The sequence below is a fragment of the Motacilla alba genome, chromosome 15 (assembly GCF_015832195.1).
Source record: "Motacilla alba alba isolate MOTALB_02 chromosome 15, Motacilla_alba_V1.0_pri, whole genome shotgun sequence".
NCBI lineage: Eukaryota > Metazoa > Chordata > Aves > Passeriformes > Motacillidae > Motacilla > Motacilla alba.
In genome coordinates, this window is record NC_052030.1 from 7,321,534 (window position 1) to 7,348,768 (window position 27,235).

The following is a 27,235-nucleotide window of genomic DNA, read 5'->3' on the forward strand; positions in this document are numbered from 1 at the left end:
AAATTCAGTCTTACCTTATCGTCAATATCGCTCTCGCTGTCACACTGTGGATTAGAGAGAGAAAAAAAGATTTTGAGAAACACCTTTATGTATAGGGATCTTTTGCATCATCCTCTTAAATCTTTAGGATAGCTGTTTATGATGTTCACAGTTCAATGAAACACACTTCTGATGTCTGCAGTAATGCCTTTTACATTGCTAGCATAAACCAGACAAAGCCAGATCCTCTCTTATACAATTTATGGTGTACTCTTACTTGCATGGGGGAAAGCAAACTTTAAACAAAAAAGGACAATCAGTGATATTATAACATTATAACAACCACTGTAACACGAGTACCACAACAGAAAGCATGCCTTTTTATCATCCCAAATCATGGAATATATAGTAACAGTTTTGCATTGCTTCACCTTGATAAGCACTTTGTCATCTAACAAGGAAAGTGTGAAACTGGCAATCAATTTCTAATTTAATGAGTGGTACCAAGAATAGTAATTAAAATACATCATAAATTCTGGTACATTTTTTAGTTTGAATGAGATCACGATCCCAGGAGGAAGTGTTTACGTAAAGAGTTTTGGAGTGCAATCTCTTTCGGGCTCTGAAAATGAAATGCTCTATTTTCACAGCACAAATGATGGAAAGATAACTTGAGCACTGAACACTTCAGGACATGCACATCTTGCTGGCTGGAGCTCCGAGAGATTTACAGTTGGGAGCAGCAGTAAATCTCTTGGTGTCTGCTATGCTGACAGAAGTGGTCAGTGTGTTCTGTAGCCTTGGTGCCCAATGGGAATTTTCTCCTCAGCCAACTGCTGATGGGGATGGCCTGGTGGGTTTCTGTAACTGGCAGCACCCTACAGAGCTCACCGGGTCAACAAGAGGGACTCTGCAAGCCAGCAAGAGTCAGGTTGTCAGGAGGACAACCTCCAAATGTGGAAATGGTCCATGAGAAAGCAGCACATGATTCGCTGTCATGAATGTAAAAGAAGGAATAGATCTGTTTGGTCATTTTGTCCAGATTTCCTCCTGGAGTGGGGAAGGCGGATCTTTCCTGTCACATTCTTTTATCCTCAAGTCACACAGCAGAAATTTCAGTTGTTACATTCTTAATTTTCTGCTGATTTATGAGAGAATATTTAATCTCCTCTTCTTCTATTTGAACCTTTTATTTTTAAATTCTCTGAAACACACCGAGCACACAAACAGCCCTGATATATTGGAGGAATCTCCCACAGTCATTCTGCAGTGTAGAGTGCTCAGCTTCCCAACACACACCTTATTCCCATTTTATTGCAGTGAAAATGCTTGGTTTAAGGAATCTGTTTTTCTGTAGTCTTGACTAAGCAGAACTCTTTTTCTTTCCAAAGGAAACCATTTTACACCGCCCCACATGATCCACAGCACGTTTTTCACAGAGAAATCAGACTGTTTAGCAGGATGTGCACAGATCTGATTGTATGTGCAACCATTCTGGAAAAGAAAGAACCTGAAGAAAAATGGAAGAAGTAATAGGACACTGCCTTGCAGGGGCCAGAAGCTGTGGGTGGGGAAGTTCTATGGGAGAAGCCAGAGTTAATACCAACAAACTGCACAAAGTCCCAGCCAATTGCTTTGCAGCAGGCAAGAACATCAGATAGCCATGTCTTTAGTAAATACCTTGCCATAAGCCATTTGTGCCTTTTTTGTGACTTTTATTCTGTCACTGACCTTTATGAAAATTATTATATGAAACACAGTTTTTTCACAAACCAAAAGTAAACGCAATCCTGACAAATCACCACGAGCAGCCATCTGCTGACTTCCCCAAACCCGTGTCACGCAACCACGAACAATTAGAAGTGTCTGCTCTGGGCTTGGAATGGGACTAATTGTCCATCACATTGAGACAGGCTGAAACAGGTCTGCTGGGCAAAGGCTGCCCCAGTACCTGCTGCATTTGTGCTTGCCCAAGACAGCGATAATTCACGCTGACAGAGCAACACATTCATCAAGACTGAGGTGGGGGTGGGGGAAGATGCAGTCACAGCAGCCCACTTCTTATTATTTACATGCCCCTGAGAAACACTGGCCGAGTGGAGGGAAGCCCTTCACCTCCACACAGGGGGAGCTCAAATCAAGCCCTAATGCTACAGGGACTCCGCATTCCCCCAAATTATTGGCATCATGGAGTGGGTCACAAAGAGCTTCTTATTTTACCCTTTAAAGCTTGTCTACACTAAAGTATCCTAACTTACCATTTTAATCTTGGTGCTCATTGACATGAACACTCATATTTTAGAGCCAGAATATTTTGACTCTGTGATTTATAGTTCAGACTAAAGCATGTTACAGCAGAATTACATTTATTGCAAGAATGGCATAAAAATAAGTTAGCACACTCAGCCATGGGTTTCTTCAAATTGTATGCTTAGGCAATATCAACACCAATTTTAATTCTAACAGGGGCCTAAAAATTATACACTGCGGTAATAAAATAACCAAATAAATTAAACTTCAAAATCCATTGACTAGAAAGCATTCAAAATTATCACTAAATCTCAGATACTTTTGCCTATGAGTCCTGGTTTAATAAAACCTTAGTACTGTAAACATTACCAAATTTAGCTTAAAAATATTTGAGACATAAACAATTTTTTTGAACTTAAGTAACTATTATTATTCAAATACAAGGTAGCATTTTAGTCTTCTCTAGTTTTGTAACAAACTTGTCTTCATAATTCTTACTGCATTATGAGGTTAAAAAAAAGACAAGAGGGTTTTTCCTGTTGAAAACAGATGACCTCCAAAATTTGTATACCTCTAATGAGTATAAAACCTTCTTACAGATGGTTTACATTACTAAAAGGTGCAGAACTGCTTTATTTAGGTGCCCAATTTTGCTTTGTACCAATATGCAACTTTGTCTCATGTAGATAAGTGAAAGTTGCAAAAAGCCAGTGAACCATCAAATCCACATGCTAGATTTTATAAACAGACATATGAATGAAGCAAACATCTGCTCTCTGAGGATACATTTTTCCCCATTCAGGATCCGTAAAGACTTCATAATTAATTGCTTTTAAAATGGAAAAGACAGCAAAGAATTTTGTTTCATTTTAGCTTACATCTTCCTTACTTTAATCATGATTGCATCAGTCTGGATACTGCAGAAGGCAACTGGGCTGTGGACGCAGATCCACATGTGAATGTGGCTCCATGTGGACACAGAGCCTTCTGTGAAGCTGTGACTGCAAGATGAGTGGTTTAAAAACTGCATTTGTGGCAGTGAGTTGCCTAATTTCTTGTTTGCCTTGTGAAAGCAAATCCTCTGCCCCCTCTGCAGCTGTGTGGGATCACTCACACACACGAACTGTCTCTTCTATTGATTCCTACCTGGCTTTAAACCACTAAAACACTTATCTTAATCCATGTGAGAATGCTCCAAACTGGCCTAAGGGATCAGAGATCATGGGGAAGACTTAACACATTGATATTTATAAAATTTGGACTTCTGCGTAACATACAAGAAAACAAAAGCTTGAGACTCATGGCTACCAACAAATGCTAACCTCCCACCAACTCCTGAAGAAAATACAACCAGCTCTGGTGGAAAAGACCCCAAGCTTCAGTATTCCCACAGGTTTTCTTTGTTTCATGTAAAAGGAAGAGGCTCCCACACTTGCATCAAGAAACAGGAACCCAGAGGCTGCTGAACGAGCAACAGCACAGAAAAACCAACGCCAGCAAAACCAAACGGGCCCAGACAGAGCTGTGAAAAGCAGAAGCACTGCTGACCCCTCTCCCACCCCTGGGCTGGGGTGTGCTTGTTGAAAAGCCCCGGTTTCGAAGGGCTGGTTCAGTTTTTTTGGGAACTCCTTCAGCCTCACACGCCTGCTCTGCTCCAGCCTCCTCCTCACCCCCGCCCCGCAGAGGCTCAGCACAGAGGCTGAGGCAGGAGCCCTGCATCCCCGGGATGGTGGAATGAACAATGCAGTCATGGGAGAAACCTTGGTTCGGCCACAGAGGATTTTCTGTGTCTTAAAAGCCAACTTATCCCGTGTGAGGAGGAGGAGGAGGCCATGCTGCCAAGGCTGAGGCCGCCACCCGGCCAGGCTCACCTCCCACGCTGCTGTTGTTGAGGGACAAAAGCCCTTGTCAAAACAAAAAAAGTTAAAGAAAATGTGGAGAATGGCAACTGTTGAAAGCAACGGGGGCTCATTGAAAGACAAAAGCTCCAATTACCTGGATTTTTCTAAAGTCCTGTTAACACTCCTGGTCTATAAGCAGGACTGTAAACAGCCATTGTACAAGGTTCATAAAGGCTCCTAAAGGGATTATTCACTGGGTTGTGCCAATTGCATCTCAATTCCACCAGGAATGTTTGCAAAGTCGGCCCGTAATTGCACAGCTTTTTGGAAACAATTTCTTGCAGTGACAGATTCCATAAAAGGAAGCCTCCCATGAGGTGAGGATCAGCAGGACAACACAAAACTCAGGAATCACGACCGGGCATCCATGTGTGTAGACTGGGCCTTGTGGCTTCTCATTTTTTGGATGCCTGGGGTGAAATCTTTCTTTCCAAGACCCCTCTCCATCATGGCTTTCCAACCAGGCAAGGAGCTGTGATGCACTCCATCACCTCCTTCTACAAACCACCTCAAGAGGGGACAAAGATGGACTTATGGCTACTGTAAAACAGGTAACAGCACATTTGGCAAAGGATCTTCTCTCACCATTAGACTGGCATCGAGCTCCTTACAAGCTGTATTAAAACTACCATGATTCTTGTTGTTTTCTGGTGGGTGTAGGAATCAGGAGAATGTCCTTCCACTCTTTTTTTACCCCCAATGTTTTAACTGCTACATCATCCAGCTTCTCTTCACATAACAAAAACACTACACTGATTAACTGACAGCACTTAGTCATGTGAACGGTCTCATACCAGGAATAAGAGCTTCAAGAAATGAAAACAAAACCAACCAAGTCTCCTAAGATTGCAGCAAGACTAGCAATACCTGGATGTTATGTCATGATGGGTGCAGAGAAATATGGTTATTTCAAATGGAGCCACTTCCTCCAAGCTTTTGAGAAGTCACCTCAGCTGATCCACACAAACATGGTTATCTCCTACTTCACCCAAACCCAGTGGTTTTTGATTTAGGTTGTGCCTACACAGTCCCAAGGCTGTGGGCCCTGTTGTGCCAGACACTGCACAGCACAGGAGTTACTGCCCAGACAGCTGAGAGAAAGGCTTGTTTTTTTCCTCTCCACATAAACACATATACCTATAGATATTATTTATATTATGATTAAGCAGAGGGTGATAGACATCTAAGCTAGCCATGTGAAGAAACAGATCCCAGCCCAGAGGGACATGCAATCTAACCAGTCTACCTGCAGCTAGACCTGTCTGGGGAAGTGCAAGGCTGAGAGGAGAGGAGGGAAAATATTAAATACCCTGCCTATAACATTACAATGAAAGCTGGCAGGGTAGAATACGTATGTAGAAAGTTGCACAGAGTATCTGAACAGTGTAGACACCTATGCAGCCTGCATACCCACTCCACAGCCATGTTACCGCTACCTTATTATTTCCAACCATATTTAGTTGCTGAATTTTCTTTTAATAGCAAGGCTTGGGGAAGTACTAAGCTTAAATCCCGGGTTGTTAATGTTTCTTTTAAAGGAAGGAGTAAAATCAAGCCTGTTCTTAAGAGCCCTCCCTTCTCCATGCCCTCCTAGCTGACTTCCCGGGAGCAGCGGCGGTGCGTATGGATGCGTGCTTGTGTGTGCAGGGGAGGGTGTTGTTTCCTATTAAGTCTGGCATCAGATTCATGTCTGCAGGGGCTTGCTTAAGATGATAGGAAGAGAGAGTTTTATCATGAGCCAGACTGACAGAAAAGCTTGCTAATGGGACTTGAGGCATACACAGGAAAGAAAGTGCCAAAACATTAAGCTACCGCCAAGTGTCAGAGGGCCACTGATTTATTGCAGCAATTTTGCCACTGTGTCCTTTATAAGGTCCCACAAGTCCTTCCTCCTGGCAAGAAGCTGTGAGCTGCTGCAGCTCGGGGAGAAGTTTAGATCCAGAGCACAGAAAGTGTCCAAGCGAAAGGCGGGGGCCGGGGGGAGGACGGAAATCGAATGTTGACTTGAACTTGCCCCAGGCAGCAGAGTCCTCTTAGCTCCACTGCCTCCCTGACAGCTTGATGAAATGAGTCAGGGCCTCCCCATGGCTAGACCAGCTCAGGCTTCCAAGTGCCGGGGTAGAGCTGTAAGAAACAGATTGAGCCTCAGGGCAGCAATTTTTTTTTTTTTTCCCTTTCTCTCCTCAGCATTTGGCTGGGGGAAGGGGGAGGTTATGAGCACTACAGATGTATAGGCTGAGCCTTTGTCTGCAGAGGGGGAGGGCGAGGGGGAGAGAGAAGAACAGCAAGAGAGTATTAGCTATGGCAGCCGAGAATAGCCCAGAGCACTATAACTAATTTTGAGGGGCAGTGATGCATTGTACGGGCTATGTGCTGTTTGGTCTGAGGGGGCCCCTGTTGTGAAGCAGCAATCAAGAGGACATTTTGTTAAGTGACCAACAGCTGTCATCTGCAAGCCCAGAGTGGGGAAGGAGGGAGCAAGGGAAAAGGGGAAAAGAAAAAAAAAAAAAAAAGAGCATTTGTCCCTTGGAGGCAGAGCACATTAATCCACCAATCTGCCACAGCTTTAACTCTAAACGTGCTCGGTGCCTCCAAAGACTGAGCTCCACTCCATCAGCCACCCAGAGAGATGGGCACCTCTCAACCTGCTCCAGCCTGCCGGATGCAGGGAGCTCCTCTACCTCTGTGGGTTGAGAAACCAACGCTAAAAATACTGTTTAAGTCTCTTTTCATTCCATAAAATTGAGTTGATCTGCTGCAGCTTAGGGTCAATCCCTCAAGGACTGTTTTTCCCCCCTTCCCTTTTTCACAGCACTCATAAATTAATCAGGAAGACCCTGACTAAGTCATTTCATGCTGTACAACATAAAAGAAAGTCCCCTGATGATCCATGCAAGGATCTATTAAAAACAGGAGGAGGGAGGGAGGAAGGGTTAGGGAAGAGGGAGAAAAGGGAGAGGGGGGGAAAGGAAAAATCTCAACCTTTTTGATATTTTAGGATAAAAGCTGGAGGACTTTGTTACGAATTCTAGCCAACATCAAAACACCTTAAATAATTCAAAGAACATGTTAAAGGGAAGAAACTGAATGTTGCTCTGATGTTCAGTTGATGCAACGCAGAATATTACCCAAAACAGCACAGCCTGTTAAGGGAGACAGCAGCCTTGAGCATTTCAGTTCTTTAGAAAAATGTCAGAACCTGTAAAAATCATAATTTCCAGCAACTTTTTTTTTTCTTTTTTTTTTTTTTTTTTTTTTTTTTTGCATGATATAAACTCAGCGAGACTGAAATGTAGGTTTCTGACAAGCTGTTAACAAGACAACTTTAGAAATCTGTCTGGAGCTCTCAGGGAGATGGGCTGCCATTTCACTGCTTCGAAGAAGTTCATGACATGACAAGCAAAAATCAGGGAACAGAGACCTAAAAACCACGGTGTAATTTTCATTTGCTTCTGTCGTGAAAGAATTCAAGCAGAAATATTAGAAGGCTGCACAACTAAAAAAGCCAGGAACTGGAAAATCATTGCTGTGGTTTGACAAGCACATCTTTTATGCTGAAAATGGTTCCTTTATTATTATACCTATACACAGGAAAGCACTTTGGAGAAAAAGGGATAATCACAAATTATTCCTTGAGATCTACAAAATAAGATCTACAGCTGCCTGCTTTCCAGCCAAGTCTAAAAATTACCTAGTTCAATGGAGAGAGTGACCGACCTATCTTGAAAAAGCTGCAAGAGCCACCAGATTTCTCTTCATTTCCCACATCCATGCCCTTCTCCCCCAGCAGAACAGGTAAAAAGATCTTTCCATAGTGCAGTCTTTTACTGGAGCCTACACAGATGAATGTTGCTACCTAAATGCTTAATAAAGACACATTCATTAAAAACAGAAAAGTCAGCATCCAATGCCATCTACACACCAGAGCTTGGTACCACACTCAAGAGAGGCCTTCTGGCTGGTTTACCATATTATAACTCCTACTTCAGGCCTTAATATACCAGAAGAATGCTTTGCCATAATTTTTTTCTGAATTAATGATGTTCTTTCCAGAATCAGTCTATTCCACTCAATGGTCAGAAAAAAAGTAGATCTATCTATCTATCAATCATCTATCTGTCTATCTAATCTATCTATCTATCTATCTTTCTATCTATCTATCTATCTATCTATCTATCTATCTATCTATCTATCTATCCATCCATCCATCCATCCATCCATCCATCCATCCATCCATCCATCCCCATAAAATACACCTCTTTCAACATATAGTCTCCCTCACTTTCACTATTTGGACTCATTCTAAGTATTTAATGGTAGGCTGATGTGGCTGCCTGGAAGTCAATTTACTGACTGTGATTGACTCATTATCTATGGTTGCAGAATCTCAGCACCCTTGGGAAAGCTTGGGAAACCCAACATACAATTTTATGCTTAATTTCAGCCCATATTTGCCAAGAAGGAGAGTGATGGGACAATGCAGGAGGTAATTTTCACTTGTACTGTCTATGACTACACCAAAGGGCAATGTGAATTTTGGACCACACTTAGCCCAGCATTTGCAGGGATCACACAAATAATGAACTGAAGCTCTTTCACCTCTTTCCTATCTCTCCTTGTTTCCACACCATCTCTGGTGGTGAACCCACAGCCACACTTGGGTAATTGAAAGAACAGTGCACACAAAGTTGAATGGTTGATGCTGCATTTCACCAATTTATAAAACAGAGGAAACTCTGACAAGAAAAGGGACGCAGTCTGCTTCTCTTCTGAAGTGCTCACAAGCTCTTTTCACTCTTCCCTCGCTTGGGCATTGTGTCACCTGTCACTCATTTTCTTTTCATTAGACAGACACTCTTGGAGACATTACAGAAGCTGTATATGGGTTTTCACTAAGGAACCAGAGAAACATCCATTCCTTTCTAATTCTCTTGTTTTAGGCTATGACTAACACCATGTGCTTGCGAGAGACATCTTGCCTTGCTGCCTCCCCTCTACCATGAGCCTCCTGGCTCAGAGTTACCTGGACCCCTGCCCCAGCTGCTTTGGTCCCTCATGCTCTCCTGGGAGGAGCAGAAACCAAGATGGGATTTGCAGTGGCTCACTGCACAGAGCAACTCTAATTTTGTTTAATGCAAGGATGCCTAGATGATATGTCCAACAGAAGAAAAATGGCTAAAAGCCATTATTTATAACAATGAGAGGCTGCTGCTGTTTGGAGAGGGGGTTATAAGCTCTCTCTAAAATTAAGGAGTTCAGGACTTAATATGGATATAGTCAAAAGCCACTTTAACCATAATGATCTGTCTAGTAATTCCCCATCTATTATAAACATCAGTTTTCTTCTATTTGGATTGCAAATCTAGTCTATTACTGTGCCATGTCCACGTCACTGTGGAGTCACCAAAAACTATTGGGCCAGTACAAAACAACAGAATTTGTTAAAGTACCCTCCTCTAATGGAAAGCATGTCACCCTGATTTTCTAAGACTTTGCTAAGCCTTCTAATGTTTTCATTCTTATAACGAACTTTCTCACACACAGTTCTGTAAACAACTTATGTTTTGCATTCTTTCATGGAGGAGGAGAGAATTGATGGACTCTTAGTCTGTCCAGTGTCATTAGAGAGGTGGCACTGTCACCCTCCAATCCACTGTCACTTTTAGAAAACTATAAATGTTAGAGTCAAAAAATAAAAATCCCTTTTTTATTCACCTAGAGAGCAGCAATGTTCGTGTCGTCTTTTCGTGTCGTATTGCGACAGAAAGCATTTAGTTATTCTCAGCTATGGGACTCCATGGTATGTGACTCTGTTTGGGAGCTCCATTTACATATTTATTTAGTCGGGAACATGCATGGCTGTCTTCCCTCCGTGCAGAACCATTATGAGCTGCAGAAAGCTGTTAGAGAGGATTTCAGCATGAAACTCGGGAGGAAAGGCATTTCCAAATACCTCCCTATCCTGCTTAATGACAGCCACCCTCTGGAATCAGGGTGATGGATTCCTGGTTATGAAACTTGCTGTGGTTTCTTACAGCTCATTCACGTGAATGCTTATTTTATTTCATTTATACATTTAATGTCTTCATGTGTATATTTACACACACACACTTTTTCTCATGCTGCCAACTTCCTTTCCTCCTTACTTCTCCCTTTAAGTCCAAGTGGTGCAGCAACAAAAGAACACACCAGGTTATGTATGAACCCATCTGAGAACCCCAATGTTCCCCCACAGGTATATTACAGCTTTTTGCATTCAAATTCAAGCTGATGGCCCAAAAATGTCTAACATGAACATTCAGAAGAGGGGACTAATTTCAGAACCAGAGCTGACATGACTCAGATATGAGGGCAAATCTCTGGCTGGAGCTGGCAGGAGGAGTGGCTGAAGGCAGGCTGAGTTCAGGTGGGTGAAGCTGGGCTGACCAGCTGCACACCTGGAAACACACCACCACCCTGGTAAATAGAATATTTTAGAGCACTGTTTAATCAGGGATTCTGGACATGGAAAACAATCTTTGTGTTCTCAAAATACATTAATTCAGTGAAAAGAACTTCAGCTCATTCTTCACTTAATGAATATATGAAGGTTATGTGAATCAGCTGCTTTGTTTTGCCAAATGCCTTTAGTCACTAAAAGTCCCTGTTGCTGTCAGGGACAAGATTAACTCTACTTATATAAAATTAATGTAATAATTAATGTTATTTAATTCCACTGCTATTTAACTCATAGCAAGGTTTATGTTGTTGTGGGTAAAAAATAATAAGCTTACGATAGCTACCATTGATGTTTGCATCATTGAACATTAAAATTCAAATCTGGTAAAATATTTAGCACAAGAATTGAGACATCTACAGAAGGCCTATTCCTCCAAGGAAACCCAGAGCATGTGCTTACAGATTTCAACCACTGCTTTTAAAATAAACCTTAAGGGATGGCTGCCCCACTCACCACAGGTGAACTACCCTGGAACAAAGAAATTCACCAAGAGAGATATAAAAAAGATTTTAAATATGAAAACTAAAAACCACCTCTGCACACCCCCACACCCCCAATATCCAGCAGTTGTCATTAGCATAAATACAATGCAAATTAAGTCTGCTTTATTTCTTTCACTCCATTTAGATCTTAGAACTATTGAAGTAGATAAGTCTTGGAAGTGAAGGACAAGCATTGCCTAGGACATACCTCTGGGCATCTTCAATGTAATCTAAGGAATATAGCACAGACTTCAAGCTAATTTGATAAGAAAATAACACACTTATTCATTCTTACAGAATTATGTCCAATCAAAGCTAAATATAAAAGCTTCAAGACCTATGCCATTACCTGCAGAATATTTCTTTGGACCACTAAATGACAAATCTTTGAACACTAAGTAATTTTGAAAACATATATATCCTACTTCAGGTAAAATTGTAAAGGCTTCCCCCTACCTTAGTATGTCTGCTCTTCTCTTTCAAAGCCCCTAGATACTCATTTGTTCTTGTCAGCCCCTAAAATGCCCATGATTGATGGAAATGTAATGATTTACAAATGGAGCCTCCTACCTCACTGTTCTGCTTTCAGACTGCCAAGGTAGCTTGAGCAGCACTGACCCCAAAGACCAAGACAAGGGTTGGCCCTACATATTGAAAGATGGGAATGTGAGTATCCTCAGCTAAGCCATCCTGAAACTTTCTGAACAGGCTTGGGTAAATTTATGCTTTCTGTTGTCACTTTTTAAATTTGTATTTTCCTTCCAGAGCTGATGAGGAAATGCTCAGCTCTGTGGATAGATGTCATTTATGAACAGAAGCTCCAACATGTCAAAGTGTTCCCTCAGCACTGACGACCCCCTGTACGTCTAATCCGGACTTGAGCAATTAGAGAATAAAAGAAAGAGAAAACATCTCAACAGGAGGGGAAAGAAGAGAAAAAAACCAGATGATTGAGGAGTAAAAATGGAAAAAAACAACTTACTGCTCTGTGGACCAGTAATGAGATGGGGCTACCGACACTGTTGGGGATGGACTCTATCACCTTTCATCAGCACAAGGAAATAATAATTAGCTGGAATAAGCTATTATGTATTTGTCACAGAGTCAGAACACAATGAATTTTACAAACCTTTTATTTTCCAGTAAGTTATGACAAACAGAGGCAAATGTGAGATCCGTTTGAAGGACTGGAAAACACCTTGACCAGGATATTTTAACCCCTCTCAGTTTGTGTGCACTGTCACTATGAAGCAGGCAAGTTTTCCTGCTCCAAGGGAAGCTGTGGCACAGTCAGTTGTTCTTTCTTCACTTGTGAATGTTGCTGTATCAGCTGTGATACATCAACCAGCTCACGTGTGGTTTGCAGCCACACTCAGCAATAAAATGCATAAATAGCAACTCACGATAATGCTATTATTAGTACGTGTCCCTACTGCATATCAAATAACAACAGGGGTTTTCACAGACTGCAGAGTAATCAGCTGTCTTTAAATATGCTTTAAAGCCTCTTCATTGAGTGAGTGAGGGGAAGTTCTTTTCAGAGTTTATGCAAAGTACTTGCACAGGTAACTGAAGGCTCAAGAGCTTCTGGGCAGCTTTTAGAAGCACAGGCTGAGAATGACAGCACTACTAATCAATGTACAGCAAAAATATTCTTTTAAATTCACACCTAATACTTGTTCATGAAGCAGTAGTAGTATTCAAAACAAACCATTGTGTTAGCTCAGCTGGCTAATGAATAATTGCCACAATTACAAAAACACATCTTTGTTTTCAATTTTCAGTAAGCAGAGCTTCAGAAGAACAAACTGCTCTTGAAAGCATGATAGTTTTTTTTCCCTAAAGAAGGAAAGAAAGAAATCCTTCCTAGCAACTGCAATTATGATACTTTCATGTCAAATGAATTATATTACAGAAAATAAATCTTTCTAAGATGCACAAGAGGGTTATCTGGCTCCAGTCAGACTTATGCATTACTGGTTTTATATGTTGTACTCTACTTGATTAATATAGGTAATCAAATTATACTGCCTTCCACTGTGCTCTCAAATTCAAGGCTATAATGTTTTCAATGACAAAGTTCATAGAGTTGTATAAAAATGTACCTCATGCTGTACCAGCCCTTTATTGCTGTAGTAAAACACCATTTTCAATTTAGTAATAAGTGATATAAAACAGAGTGTCTTGATTGGCAGGGTCGTATTCATTATGCAGTGCCCTACGACACAGCACAGTTCCCAGTGAAAATTTAAGGATAGAATCTACCACAATCTCAGATGTTGATACTTAAGAGAATTAAATGATTCCTTTCTCATGAGTTCTCCAAAGGAAGGACCAGAATTTGAACACAAACACACACAAGTAGATGGCAAGGAGAAAGGGGAAGGAACAGACTCATCATAACATGCTGGCTCTCTTGCACCAGAGCCAATCCCATACTGCTGCTTCCCGCCTGGAATAGGAAAGAGGAAGAGAAAATAACAGAAAAAGAGAAAAAATGACACTCAGGATAGCAGCAAATATTGGATAAATCTTCCTGGTTCTTCCAGTGGCCTGACCAGTGACCAGAAGAAGAGACTCTGAGCGTTTAACTTGAGGGGCCTTAATGAAGTTGTGTTATCAAGTGCTCTTCACTTTATGAACATCAGGATTCTCTAAAGAGCTGTAAATTAGCCTGTCAAAACCGGTAACATCTTAACTTTGCAGCTATCTTTGAATATGTAAATTGTAACCCTTCCCTTCCTTCTTCTCCCTTCCCTAAATCAGGAATAATTTACCTTATCTGTGAACAAACCAACCAATCTGTGGATTCCACGGAGGCCAAGTATTCTGGTGCGCCTTGTCATCACTGTGAACACTATCTAGAGGAGCAAGAATTATAAAGCCATTTTCTGTTGAACTAAATGGCAGAGATATTGTCAGCTGGTATCTTTTCTAAGCATGTACAGTGAGCAAATGATATGATCAGGAGAGACAACTCTCGGAGTCAGGAATTAGTAATGTTATCTTAGTTTTGTTTCCTTGGCAACTTGACCTTTCATAATTTGCCCAAAGGCAAAATATGGGCAGCATATCCCTTTCAAATCATACCTCAATAATCTTCTGATTAAAAGCATCACCAGAATGTGGCCTTGCCATAAGATGGAGAATTAACGACTCTCTACTAAATGATCCACTGATGTTGAATCTAATTTAAGTAGCCTTGCAAGAATATTTAACACTTAATGATAGGCTCTGTATTAGAGTAGGTTTAATCTAGGATGCAGCCACAGATGTCATAAGAAGGAATTAATCAGCATTGCTTCCACTAAAACAGAAATGCAAAATTGCTGAACAGAATGTATTAGAAACAGATTAAAGAACTGGGACTTAAAACATAAAAGAAAGAGAGCTGATACCACCCTCAGAGAGCTAATTTTAAATACAGGAAAACTTAATTCGCCTTTAACTGAGGAATTGGGGTGTTTGAAGTTACTAAAGAGAAGCTTGCGTTATCAAGAAGCAAAGAAAGGCAGATAGTCTTTTCCTTCATCAATTAAAAATGAAAGCCCAACCCAAATATTAATGCCTGCCTTAAAATCCCAGCAAAATGAAGTTATTGATGCTCTAGGGACTATCGCTGTATCCCACATGATGCTCTGTACTCAACGGAGTGCTGTGGAAGTTTCATTGATTTGAAAAACTCCTGCCTAATTTAGACAAGTTACCTTTCAGAAAAGCAAATCTTGGAAGAAGAGAAACAGACCCTATGGTTATTGACATGTGTGCAGGTGGGGGAAAATAGGAAATACTGTGTTTGAAAAATCACTCTATATGCCCAGTACTGAGAGAACTTGCCCATCCAAAAGTTTGTGGAAAGATCTTCATTACAATTAGTTGTTGTTGCATCATTCAATTTATGTTCTCCCCTGTTGTCTGAGGACCTCATGCTGCCCACAGGGTTTTTGCTGCCCAGTGTCTTTCATTACAGAAGACATGTTAAAGCATAAAGGCAGAAGGGAGCACAGAGCATCACTTCAGAGCATCCATACAGCACAAGTCATTACCCTTCAGACAGTAACTCTCCTCTGTTCTTGATCTGAAGATATTCAGAGCGAATCCCCTAGTCATATGAATCTTTAGAAGCACATGCCATGGATTAAAAATTGCATTCCTAAAATCTTTTAGTTACATTTAATGTTCCTGGTAATGACATGGAAAACCTCAGTTCAGCACAGTTTTCTTCTGAAAATATCAAGGTGTGTGCTGAATACTCCAGTGACCTGATTCAACAAGTCCAATTCCTGATTTAGTATCATGGCTATTAAATGCTTTTGGGCTCAGTTGAGTGTCCCTTCATTGAAAAATTATGAAACAATCTAGCTTTGGTCCCAATTTTTATTGATAGCCTAACAGAACATACAAATAATCTCAGTGCTTGTTCCCAAATGAATGAAAAACTTATATAAAGCTTTGATCTTGATGGAAGAATCCATCAAGACTTCCCATTTGTCTCCCTAATTACTTGCTTTGATGCTCATGGCTTGCAATCAGTGCATAAGTTAATGTCCTGGGGTTGCCATGGCTACCATTAGTGAAGCAGAGTGAGACATGGCTCTGCACATCAGCCACCTTTGCTCCAGCTTTGCCTCCCTTCCCCGGCTGCTCCTCCACCAGGATGGTGGGAAGGTTCTCCTCTACTGGGCCAGAGTTAATAAAATAATTCCTGCTCATGTTCCTGCAAATGTTACTGGGAACAGCCAGTTCACCTTTCTCTCTGCTGCTCATACAGTGGAGGTCTGGAAAGCAGTGAAGTGGTCAGAAGAGAAGAGTGCAAGCAAGGACTGGATTCACTTCCTAACTTGAACCACAGATTGCCAAGTGGTCCTGAACCTTGATTTTCCTGACTCTTGGAGGACAACAGTGATGCATCTTTCACCCCACAGTCCTAAGAGAAAAGGAGCAGTAATATTCAATTTTCACTAAAAATTTGCTTAAAGTGAGTTCCCTGTATTTCTACAACTTTCTGGTTATCTAAAGACCTTTCATTAAACCTCTACACTTCTTTTATAATAAAGGACACCAAATAAGTAATAATGCATAATATACTTCAGCATTACTAGTAATTGCTCATTGAAAATAAGAAACGACAAAGCACTTTCTTATTTGCTTATCTGATGACCTCTAAAGACAATGACACACATGATAAATCCAGTGTGATGTATTTCCTCATTTATTGTTTTGATCTGATTTAATGTAATATCCAGAAATGCAGTACTAACCTATTAAGAGTCAACAAAAGTTATATTTTGTTCTGAAGTGTATTTGTAACTTAAGTCCACACACAAATTTTTGTACTTTGTGCAAGTAGTTCACAGAAGTTTTCAGCACAATCTGTTCTCAGAAATTTCCATTCTGAAAAGGATGACAAACAAATGAAATATATGAGTGGGAACCACCATCCTACCATATTTCAAATAACTAACCAAGGATGACTGAAAAATTCCTACAGCAACAACACAGTGCTGCTTATTTTAGTTATTAGGAAGACAGATTACTTCAATACTCTGTTCCTGCCAAAGTCTTATGCATTATTTTAAGTATATGAACTCTGAATCTTTTTTGTTCTGAACACAGTATTTTCCTCTGGGAGGTATAGTACATGCTAAGTATGAAAAGTTAACATGTAATTAGCAGGGTAATGTCTAAGCAAATTGCATCATGCTAGAGTTAATACAGGTTCATATCAGAAATTCTCCTCTGAGCACAGGCAGCAGGAATTATAACTTTCTGCAATGCTCAGTCACCTGAAAACCTTCAGGATCCTAAAGCACCTGCCAAACACCCTGGTATCCTCAGATGCTCTGCTGCTCCTTACCAAGCTTTGGTCCTCGGCACAGCTCCACAAGGATTTGTCCTGAAGCTTGGAAATAATTTGGCCACAGCTTTTGCAACGAGCAAATGGTTGGTGGGATGGTGGGAAATGACAGCACTCACATGCTACAGGACCAGGCTCTAAATATTTACCCACAGTATGACACCAGGACACTGATTAGATGCTCTCTTGCTGATTTCCCTCACAATTAAATTCACTTATTTTACTCAAGGAGTGACTATTAAAAATAAATCTACTGCATTTTTATTTTTGGTAGATCTTGTAGTTAAGTCAGGCCTGACAAGATGTGATCAGAACCACTGCACAATATCAGGGTTGCATTTGTAACAGACAGCCCTGCCCAGTGCCAATGCTCTCACTGAACCCACCAGTACTGCAATCCTAACAACTTCTTAATGTTTCATTTAGAAACAAATAGCAAGGAGCAAGAGGCAGATCCCACATTAATTAAATGGGCTTAGGGAAGAAGAATCAATTTGGGCACAAACACTACATGGTGTATTTTTTTAATTAAAGCAATGCTACATTCTGCTTAGCAGCTCCAGGACCGACACAATGACAGAAAACAGCTCAGTGAAGCAACAATCAGAAGAAGCAGAAATCAGAGTGAACAGATTAGAGCAATCATAATTGGACAATCCATAGAAATAAGGACAGTCATTTTTCAAATGACTACTGATAGTGCCAAATGTTAAAGACAAGGAAGAAAAGCAGCAGGAGCTGTATTGAGACAACTGCCTTTCTTCTAAAGAACACAACACTGAGGAGCTTGGATTCATCTCTCCAATACCATGGCTCATAGTATGATGATTGTAACACACAGCACATGAGAGAGAATACATAAGCCAACATGAAATTCAGCATGATTAATATATGATTAGTTCACGTTTGTACAATGCTTTGAAGATGTAAAGTGCTAATTAGAATTTCTGGCTTTGGCTGGTTGAAGCCCCAATGCAATCCAGATCAGTAAATAAGAAACTGCAGAAGTTTAAACTATCTGCCCAAAGACTGAAGAACCCACGAGACATAAGGAAATGCTTTAAATTTCAAGTGGATAAACAAATATATAAAAGGGAGAGAGAAGGAGTATTCAATGCCCCAGTGAAGATATTTAAGACAGACAGATGAAAATATTTAAGATAGAAAGATGGAGCTTATAATTATTTGAAAAACACTGTTTTACCTCCCTCTACCATCAACAGAAAAACTCCCATTGGTTTGTGAGATACAGAGATATCTCAGGAATCAGTAAACATTTGCTGAAATTCAAAAATCTAATGGCCTTAGTGGAACATAAGCAAATATGTTCCCAAGAGCTGTTCTGTAGTAATGAGAATGAAAAAAATATTTAGTCTGACATGCACAAAGAAAAAAAAAAATAATGTACCCCCAGAATGGAGAGTGGAAAAAGGGAAAAAGAAAGGAAGAAATTCCTGCCCAGCTTTCATCAGAAATTTTGAAACTGGACTTCAGTAAGGTGGTAGAGAATGAAATCTGTATCAGAAGAACAGCATGTGGCAGAATATGTAAAATCATTTACAGCCAAAAGGCCATCCCAGTACATCACTCTCGTGGGACCAATGCAGAGCCCGGGATCAAACCAGAACGCCATCCAACAGAGAGATGTTGACTCTGCTACTGATCTGGCCTTTTCCTGCTTAATTAAAGCCACTGAACACTCGAGCTGGAAACCTGTAATCCCCATTAAAGTGCCATTCTAGCAGTAGGTGATCAGACCTTTCCAGCTACACTAAGTAATTATGCTAGCAGGAACCACGAGGAGTATAAATGTGGCCACAGGAAGGCTCTTAATGTCCAATCTGGTAACCTCTGAGGATTACCAGGCAAACTAGTACCTGCAGCTCCAGCCATGTCTGAATGGAGACTGAGGTCCCAGGAGGCAGCTGTATCCAGTGCAATGCAGGGAAATTGTGTGGCTCTAATCCTATAAAAGTACTGAGCAAGACTGGGTAACCACATCTGCGGGAGCAGGCACTGCATGTCGTGGTTTGAAATAAAATAAAGATGAAATGTACCAAAACAGTAGGCACTAAACAAGGAAATACTCAGTGTGTGAATATTTACTTTTGATCTCCATTATGATGCAGAAATAGACATGGAGGCTCAGAGTACAAAAACTGGGTTTTTTTTTAATGGAATAAGAAACGTGACCAAGGAAAGTCCCAGTAATCCAAAAAACATGCAGAATTAAAACCACTACAGATGCATCACAGTTGCTCTTCAAGCTTAGCAAAATCTCTGTGAGCTAATGTCAAAAATAATATTTGGGGACCAGGGAAAGTGGGGTCCCCTAGTGATGTCCTATGGTTGGAAGACAGATTGACATGATGCAGAAACCACATTAAACCACTCATTCTCCAGTGCCTGAATTACTGAAAAGAACTGAGGCAGAAGAAAGACAAAACAAAGCAAACCTCCTAATTACTGTTAAAATGAAACAAAGGCACTTTCTTATTATGCAGGATGCACATTTGTCTGTAGTGGGCTCTTGTAGAGGTCTAGGACTATCACTCACATAATGTATGAAAAGATGTAATCCCTAGGTATATACAAATCTTTGCCAAGTGTTTTTAAAGCTAGAGTCTGTAGCAACACATATTTTGCAGCAAATATTTAGAATGAAATATTTCATAAAGTACTTCAGCACTTCTTTGAGTGTTTAATTTATCTGACATAAAAGAACAAGAGTGTATAGCATTTTCCTGTAAGTGGATGTAAAATACGCATTGCATGGATCCCTATAATTAAAAAAACAGCAAATCATTGTCATTAATGCACAAGCAAGATCATAAATGAATACATTATTAAGTCCTACTGAATTAATGTTTAACTGCAATAGAGTTGAAATTGAATGAGGCAATTAATCAGAGTAAGAACTGAAAAAAAAAAAAAGCCACATCTGTCTCACTTTGAATACATTGAGCAAAACGACCTTCAGAACGGCACTGCCAATCACACCACGCCGCCCACTGATTTGACAGCCTTGGTGCCACCACAGAGAGAAAGTTTAGTCAGTGTAACAGAGACAAGCTTTCCATCTGAGTCACTTCATGGGTACATCTCACCCTGAGGGAATAAAACATTATGTCTCAAGGGCCTTATTTCGTAAAATCATGAATGTTCAGATGGTGAAGATCATGCTGGTTATAAATGTGAACTACATCTGCTCAAAGTCACCAGAAGATGAAACTGGGGGAGTTGACATACATTAATGATAATTTTTACAGGCTTAATGCTCTTCAACATCTAGGGGAGGCTAAAAAAATTATGTTCAGAAGCTTTTGTTCCATGGATTGTGCTTTGATCAACTAAAATACATTAATTTAAATTTCCCCTCATCAGTTTTCAACTCCGTAGTGGAATTTTCTTTAACGGGTTAATTAAACTCCATCAGGTTCTTAACTGTTGAAAAGTCTTAGTTCAATTTATTTCAGAGTTTAAGGAGGAGTAAAATGATAATACTAATGATGATAATGACCCTTATCCTAGCTAAAGCTTTTTGCACTTCCCATGTAGAACAGTACCTATTGTTCACCAGTCCTACCTTTGACAGATCGGTAGGGATATGTACTTTTCTTCTGTGTAACATATTATGAATATTAAACAATATTTAAAAAGAAAAATCCATTGGTATTTTTGTAGCAAGTTCTTAAGCAATAATTATCTTTGAATAAAGATTTTTTTTTTCACCCTCAATGCAAATGAACTGCAAATTTTCCAAGCCACAATTGTTTTACTACATTGCATTGATGGAGCGACTGGCATGAAGGTAATTCAGCATACTCCCTTCCCTTTCAGCAGCAATAAGGACTAGGTTCAGGATTTTCTGGTTAAAAAAAAAAAGATTTCTCAGATATTCATTGATAAAGCAGCTAATAATTAGGGGTTAGGAAAGTTTGCCAGAGAACTGAGGAGTGGTTAACCTGTTCCTACACTCCTGCTGTAGGAACTCACACTAGTGAGTGTGTTAAAGTCATTGTATTACTTTACATTGCACAATAATTTGTCATTTATCACAATATATTGTTTTTTGCACCAAAAAAAAGCCAAGTCAGGCTATACTGTTATCTTTCCATTAACATTTTGCAACCACACATAATGCCCACGGTGCCTAAACTGGCTACTGGAGGTCAACATGACTGGATCTGTACAGCACCTCGGTTCATCAGGGGGAAGCTGGGGTCTCAAAGTCACTGTAGGCTATGAGGAAGGTCAGTAAAACTAAAAGTTCATTTCAGCTACTGTAGAAAGCCTGAGGAATACAGACCTCATATGCCTTCTCTGAGGTCCTGTTTATTAATGAGTATGGATCAGAGAAGGCCCTGGGAAGCATCAGGTCTCCTTTCCTGAGAAAAGTGACAGCTGGCATGTGCCAAAGCTCTCACTGGATAAACATTATTCCCTTAAAGGACAGGGAACAATACTCTTCCATATTTTAAGGCCATTTAGACAATTTCCCAGGATATATTCTCAGGCTGGCAATCTTTTCTTCGGATACCAGCGTGAGATCTAGGCATGAGCTGTGACAGAGGATATCACTTTGGAGGAGCACAGCAGGATGGAGCCATTGCTGCTGGAACAGGACTGCTTCAGTCTTGGCTGCCAGGTCTAAGATATCTTGGCTTGTATTAAACCCACCACAACAAAACAGTTTAGCAGCACCTAAACACCAAGGAGGGCATTGATAATGCCAACCACCTGCAGGGATGGTTAACCCATCCTGCTTCATGGGAAGGTGCAGGATTCAAGGCAGAATCCTGACCTGATCACAGCCAGTGGTGTGCATTTTGTTGGCCATGAGACTGTTATTGGGATCTGTAATAGAAAGGGTGGGTGAGGAAGAAGGAAGAGAAAGAGGAGAGCACGAGTGGGGGCTTCACTGACACACACAAACCCAAAAGATAAAATCAACACAGCAATTAGGCTTCAACAGAAACAAGACAGTTCTTTTTGTTTTGGTTTGGGGTTTTTTTTCCAGTGTGAATGTTAATTACCGTGCCTTACAGCAGAGATAACGAGAGGGTTTTACTGCCTAGCATTTTTCAAACAAAGACATGAAAAATTCATGAGCAGGGAAGACCTTGGTGTTGAGCTTCAGTTTTCTTGTCAAATATTTCAGCTCTGGAGGTCCTTGGGAAGGTTACACAGCAATATTCAAGTCTAAAGGATGCCTGTCAGCTGGATCTAAAGGGAACAGGAGTTTTATAGGCTACATGTGACCTTGTCAACGTATTTCCACTGGCCAACAGCATCTTCCAGCATCATTCACTCAGTTTACAATAAAAGAGAACACTGAAATGGCTGTTCTGCTAAGGGCACAGCTCTCACTACACCAACCTGTCCAAAACACAGCAGCTAAGATGGTGCATCTGGTGTCATGAAATGCTGATGTCTGCATATTGCTCTGAAAACAGTCCAAATGTACCTTTGTGCTGACAATCAGATATTGGGCTCCAGGGAAACTTTGTCCGTCACAAAAAAATTTATCAGAACTCTATGCAGTCCAAAATGTCACCTTTTAAATGGGAAGCAAGATCCCACTATGTCTGGCATGGCTTCTAAGAAGATCTAAACCCTCTTTTCAAGTAACTGGCTTTAGACACACGAATGCTTTGCAAGTTGGCTGCGCCTTTATTAAAACTCAGCTGAGGTGTTTTTTTCCTTAAGATTACAAAAGGAATTGCTGTTTGCTGACATGTAGGTCAGGCATAGATCAAGTGTGAGGAGAACAAGGCTGTTTAGTGGACTAACAAGAAACAAGTGTAACACAAAAGCTTTTGGGATCATGTGAAACTCCTTCCCTTCCCTTCCCTAATCAAATTCACCACAGCAGAAGCAGGAATTTGAGGAGGCCTTCAAAGTCTGAACCGCTCAATGTTTTCTTTCCTTGTTAGTTTAATAAAGAGAAACCCCTCAGGTGAGTCACTAAGAATGACACTTCAAATCAAAAACTTCCCTAATCCGTTTTCCCATGCTTTTAAAAATTATTCTGCGTCAAAATTCTCAACATACCACCTCTTCCAGAACAGACTATTGGACAAAGAAAGCCAACAGCCTCACCACAGTCTGTGTGCTCTATCTGTGCTGATCTCACAAAACCACCACATATCAGTAGCATGGAACACGCTGCAAGAAGAGATGCCTGAATTGTGAATTTGAGGTAATTTCTTAATTAATCTCACTTCCCAGAAAGCTTTTTTGGCAAGTAGACAGATTTAACATATGCTTAAGTCTCTGAACTTAGGCAAGAACCTTCAGCTAAAAATATTACTAAACAAGGAGAAGCCTCTCATAATCATGACAGTGTGTTTAAGATCTCAGTGGAGCCAAAACTTCACAAATGTATACTCAGTCTCTCCCACAGCCCTATTTTGAAGCTAGACTCTTCTTTAAACCCCAGATTTCCTGATCTGAATGGTTTGCAGAATGGTTTGTACCTGTGTTAGGCTTAGTTTCATATGTAACACCATATTGCTGCTTGTGACTCAAGAGCCTGGGAGGTATTTCTCTTGCTAGTGTTGGTGCCACTAAACCCAGAAGGGTTTTGGCAGTCACAGAGGTATTTATCAGAATTTTCTAATAATGACACTGGAATTGGAAGGCAACACTTGATCAGGTTTCCCAGTGCTGAACCTTTAGGAATAAAGCTGCAGCCCATCAGTTAAAGCAGAAGACTCTGAACACTCATGAGTGATGCAGTCAAATCCCCCAAAGTGTCTGCCACCAAAATCAGGACGTTTTAAGTTTCCAAGAACTACAAACCCCTACAAGCAGCAAACTCTTCAGTCAATATACTTCCTCCTTCACATCTGCTAAAATTTTACTCAACTATTGCCATCGTGTTCCTGCCTGGAAAAGAAATGGGATTCAACTCCTACTCTAAAAGCAAAAAGTTATTAAGAATACCAAGTCTTTGTTTTACAATTGAGTGACAGAAAAGAATGCTAGCAGCTTCTTTCTCTTCTTTTATAAACTGTTGCTGATGAGTGCCATCCTGGCCTTTGAAAGATAATCTGTTGATGTTTAGAGGAAACACAGTAAACAAGAGATGAAAAGTCAAAGGCAAAGTAAATAAACACACTGGCTTCATCAATTCTGTATCTTAGCTGGGTGATAAAGAAAGATGCAGCGCATTTAACCTCGGCATGCCTCTCTCAAGCACCAACACTGCCCTGTGTGACAGCCACAGGCTCTGAGCTAACCACGCTCAGCTCCCACATCCCGCTCCAGGGCACGGAGCTTTCCAGCACGGCTGCCTCAGCCAGCCCCTCTCAGCTCCTCTGGGTGCAGCAAGGCACAGCACTGCTCTTCCCAGCTGCTCTTCTCCATGCTTTGCTCCCTGGCTGCACTCCTCTGAGCAAACAATCTTCTTCTTGGGACGTGTATTTTTGTTGCAGGAAGTATCTTTCAGAGATTTGCCTTCCTGGCAAAATTGTGAGGATGGATTCTCAGCTGCATTCTAAATCTGCTGGGAACAGCGAGTGGGGATAGACAGCTGATGTAAAATTACTAATTTTGCTTTTCTGAAGCTGACACTGTACTCACTGTGTCTTTTGGACAGCCTACACTTGCAAATCCCATCCACATACGGCTGCTTCAGTGCTTGGTAGACACATGGAGAATTCAGCACCGGGTGTGGAACATTTTGGAAGTTTCTGGTCCCAGTATGAGCCTGACTCCAGCACACCTCTAGCAGAACAGTACTTTTTGACTGCTAAGAAAACACCTGGCCTGTTAAAAGCCAGAAGAATTCAAAATCCATTTACTGCTCTTGTGACCTGAGCTTGCATGTCTTCATCATGCAACACTGTGGTGACCCTCAAATGAAAAAGAAAAAATAAATATACCTCTATAATAATTTCTGAGTCTGCACTGGGGAACAACAGAGCAGGGTTCAGGTGTCAATCCTGCACTGATGCTGAGTTTCCTCTCTCTCTGAGGTTTCTGAGATCCTGACCAGCTTCCTTCTGAAATGAGTGTTTGGGCTCCACCACTCACTTTCAGCATCAGTAAGCACAAATTCTTCGCAAACCATTTTGTTTCAGTCTTCACTCCTGCCAAATGAAGTGCCTTCTTTTTCTGTTTGTTTTATATTCAACAAAGCCTGTTCTTCCCTTCCCTTCCTGTCTGTTCCTGCCATGGTGGGAAGTGCTGTCTTTCATTTCGGATCACCACGATGTTGCAGGTGAAATCTGTTAGATCACAGAGCAGCTCATGCACAAAGAAGTTCTGACTAGAGAAAAGTGTCCTGTAGATTTTCATATCAGTATCTCAGCTGGACCAATTTGTAGCTGGTTTGTGCTCTGGAGCTCCTCACTGAGAACATAATGGAGCAAATGAGGGCAGGTTTTGTCCATTGCTGCTGGCCCAAAACATTCATCAAGCTTGAGCTGCAGACCCAGCAACTGCACCACTCTGCTCCAGTTTTAAATAAGAAAATGTCTCTATGTGAGTCACCAGTGCTACCAGCATGACCAATTTGGTTTCTACTTTACCAGACATCCTGTAACTAATCTCCAAGGGAGAAGATAAACCTAATGACTGTGTATAAAAGAGTGGATCCCTCATGTTTTTCCCAGATAGTCCTAGACACAGAGAGCTTGAGCTGAAACAGTGCTGGTAATGGCTTTGTAAAACATTAAAATTTACTCATATACAAAAAGTAAACAGGGAACTTAAAGCTGGCCTATCCTTTGCCATGGAAAAGGCGTTTACTTTAGGTATAAGGAGAACTTCCATGGTACCAAAGCACAGATACTCTGGCTCTGCTTATACCTTCAGACATCTCTGCCTGTGTATTTTTAAATTACTACCCAGTGCATTTATTTTTCTGGTTTGGGTCCAATCTACAAGAAAAAGTCTGATTGAAGAGATAGAAAGGACAAATCCTTCAGCAAAGACAAGAAGATCTAAAGCATGTCTGTTCACAGATTTCTTTCCTCTGAGAGGTTTATTTCTGTTTATTACTTTCTAATATGTTTAAACTGTGTTGATATCTTACCTTGACATTTTAAAGATCTATGTTTAAAAACCCATCTGTCTCTACTAGTAATGCAAATAGGATTCAGAATCACAGATTGATCTCCAGGGAAGCGTGTCCACGTCCCCAAGACACGAGACACCTCGGTCCCGCTGGGGCCACGGTGGCTGCAGTTAAACCCTAAATAGCTGGGGCAGTTTCAGGTCCCAGCTGAGGCTCTGAGTTATGACTGAGCGCCCCAGCAGCACCTGCACGTCCCATGCTTGGCTACCGCCCGCTCTCTCGCTTTCATGAGAACCAAAATTCAGCCTCCTACACATCCACCACAAAGAGGAAACTCGACACAGACGCAGCCAAATCGATCGTGGCCAATGGTTAAGCAGAGGGGAATGTACCAGGCAAAGCCACCAGAAGAGTGACTAATCTGCTGGGTGAAACGTGGCCAACCTCCACCATCCTGAGCTGTGAAATCACGGAGTCCTCCATCCCAGGCTGATTTGCCCGAGAAAATAACGCAGCTGCAGGGTCAGTTCTATCATGGCTTAAGCTCTTTTCCTGCTGAGCTTAATAAAAGATGGAGATGCAATTGAGGCATCTCTTACAGTGGGTTGGTGACTCATCTGGGTTTAGAAAGAATTCAGGGTTTTTCCTTGCTCACAGGCCTGTATTTCAAACAGTGTTTTCTTTTGACTATTCTTGTTTTCATTTCATCTGGTTTCCATTGAGTAAAATTAGAAGCATAAAGCTTAAACTATATTGTGGACTGGTGAAACATTTAAACACACAGAGGAGTTTGTATTGAATGCAGGCCATTTGCTGAGGCTCATTATCAGCTAAGCATTGCCTGACGAAGGCTGCCAGATTAACTGTCCTCAGCCACGCAACAGGAGAACATTTCCCTTGTCTCCAGCTGCCTATCCAGGATTTTTTTCATTCATAGATGTGGCTTATAGCTACATATAGAGACTACTAGACACAAGAGCTCAGAGGCACAGGTGGGCTGCTTTGGTTGTACTGAATGTAATCCTGAAGGAATCTTTGAACATTTGATACTTGCTGTTCACCAGCATTAGAAACATGGCAAGGCACAGGTAACACAAAAGGAAAGTGTATTTGGCAATAACAGTAAAGGGAATAAAGTAGATTTGTTTTCAACATACTGAAAAGTAAAGCAACTTTCTGGAGTTTAGAGACATGGTTCCTCTAAAATCCAAATGGTAGATCATCTTCATACTGAGCTAAATG

The 27,235-nt window shown here is 40.9% G+C and overlaps 1 protein-coding gene across 18 annotated transcripts in view; it reads right to left on the reverse strand.

The window, feature by feature from the left end:
* FBRSL1 (fibrosin like 1) overlaps window positions 1-27,235 on the reverse strand; it is a 507,461-nt gene that overhangs the window by 170,393 nt on the left and 309,833 nt on the right. For all 18 annotated transcript variants that reach the window (XM_038152187.1, XM_038152201.1, XM_038152195.1 and 15 more), the window contains one exon: window positions 15-44. In XM_038152187.1, the coding sequence (XP_038008115.1) occupies window positions 15-44 (30 nt within the window). The remainder of the gene's footprint in view (window positions 1-14; window positions 45-27,235) is intronic.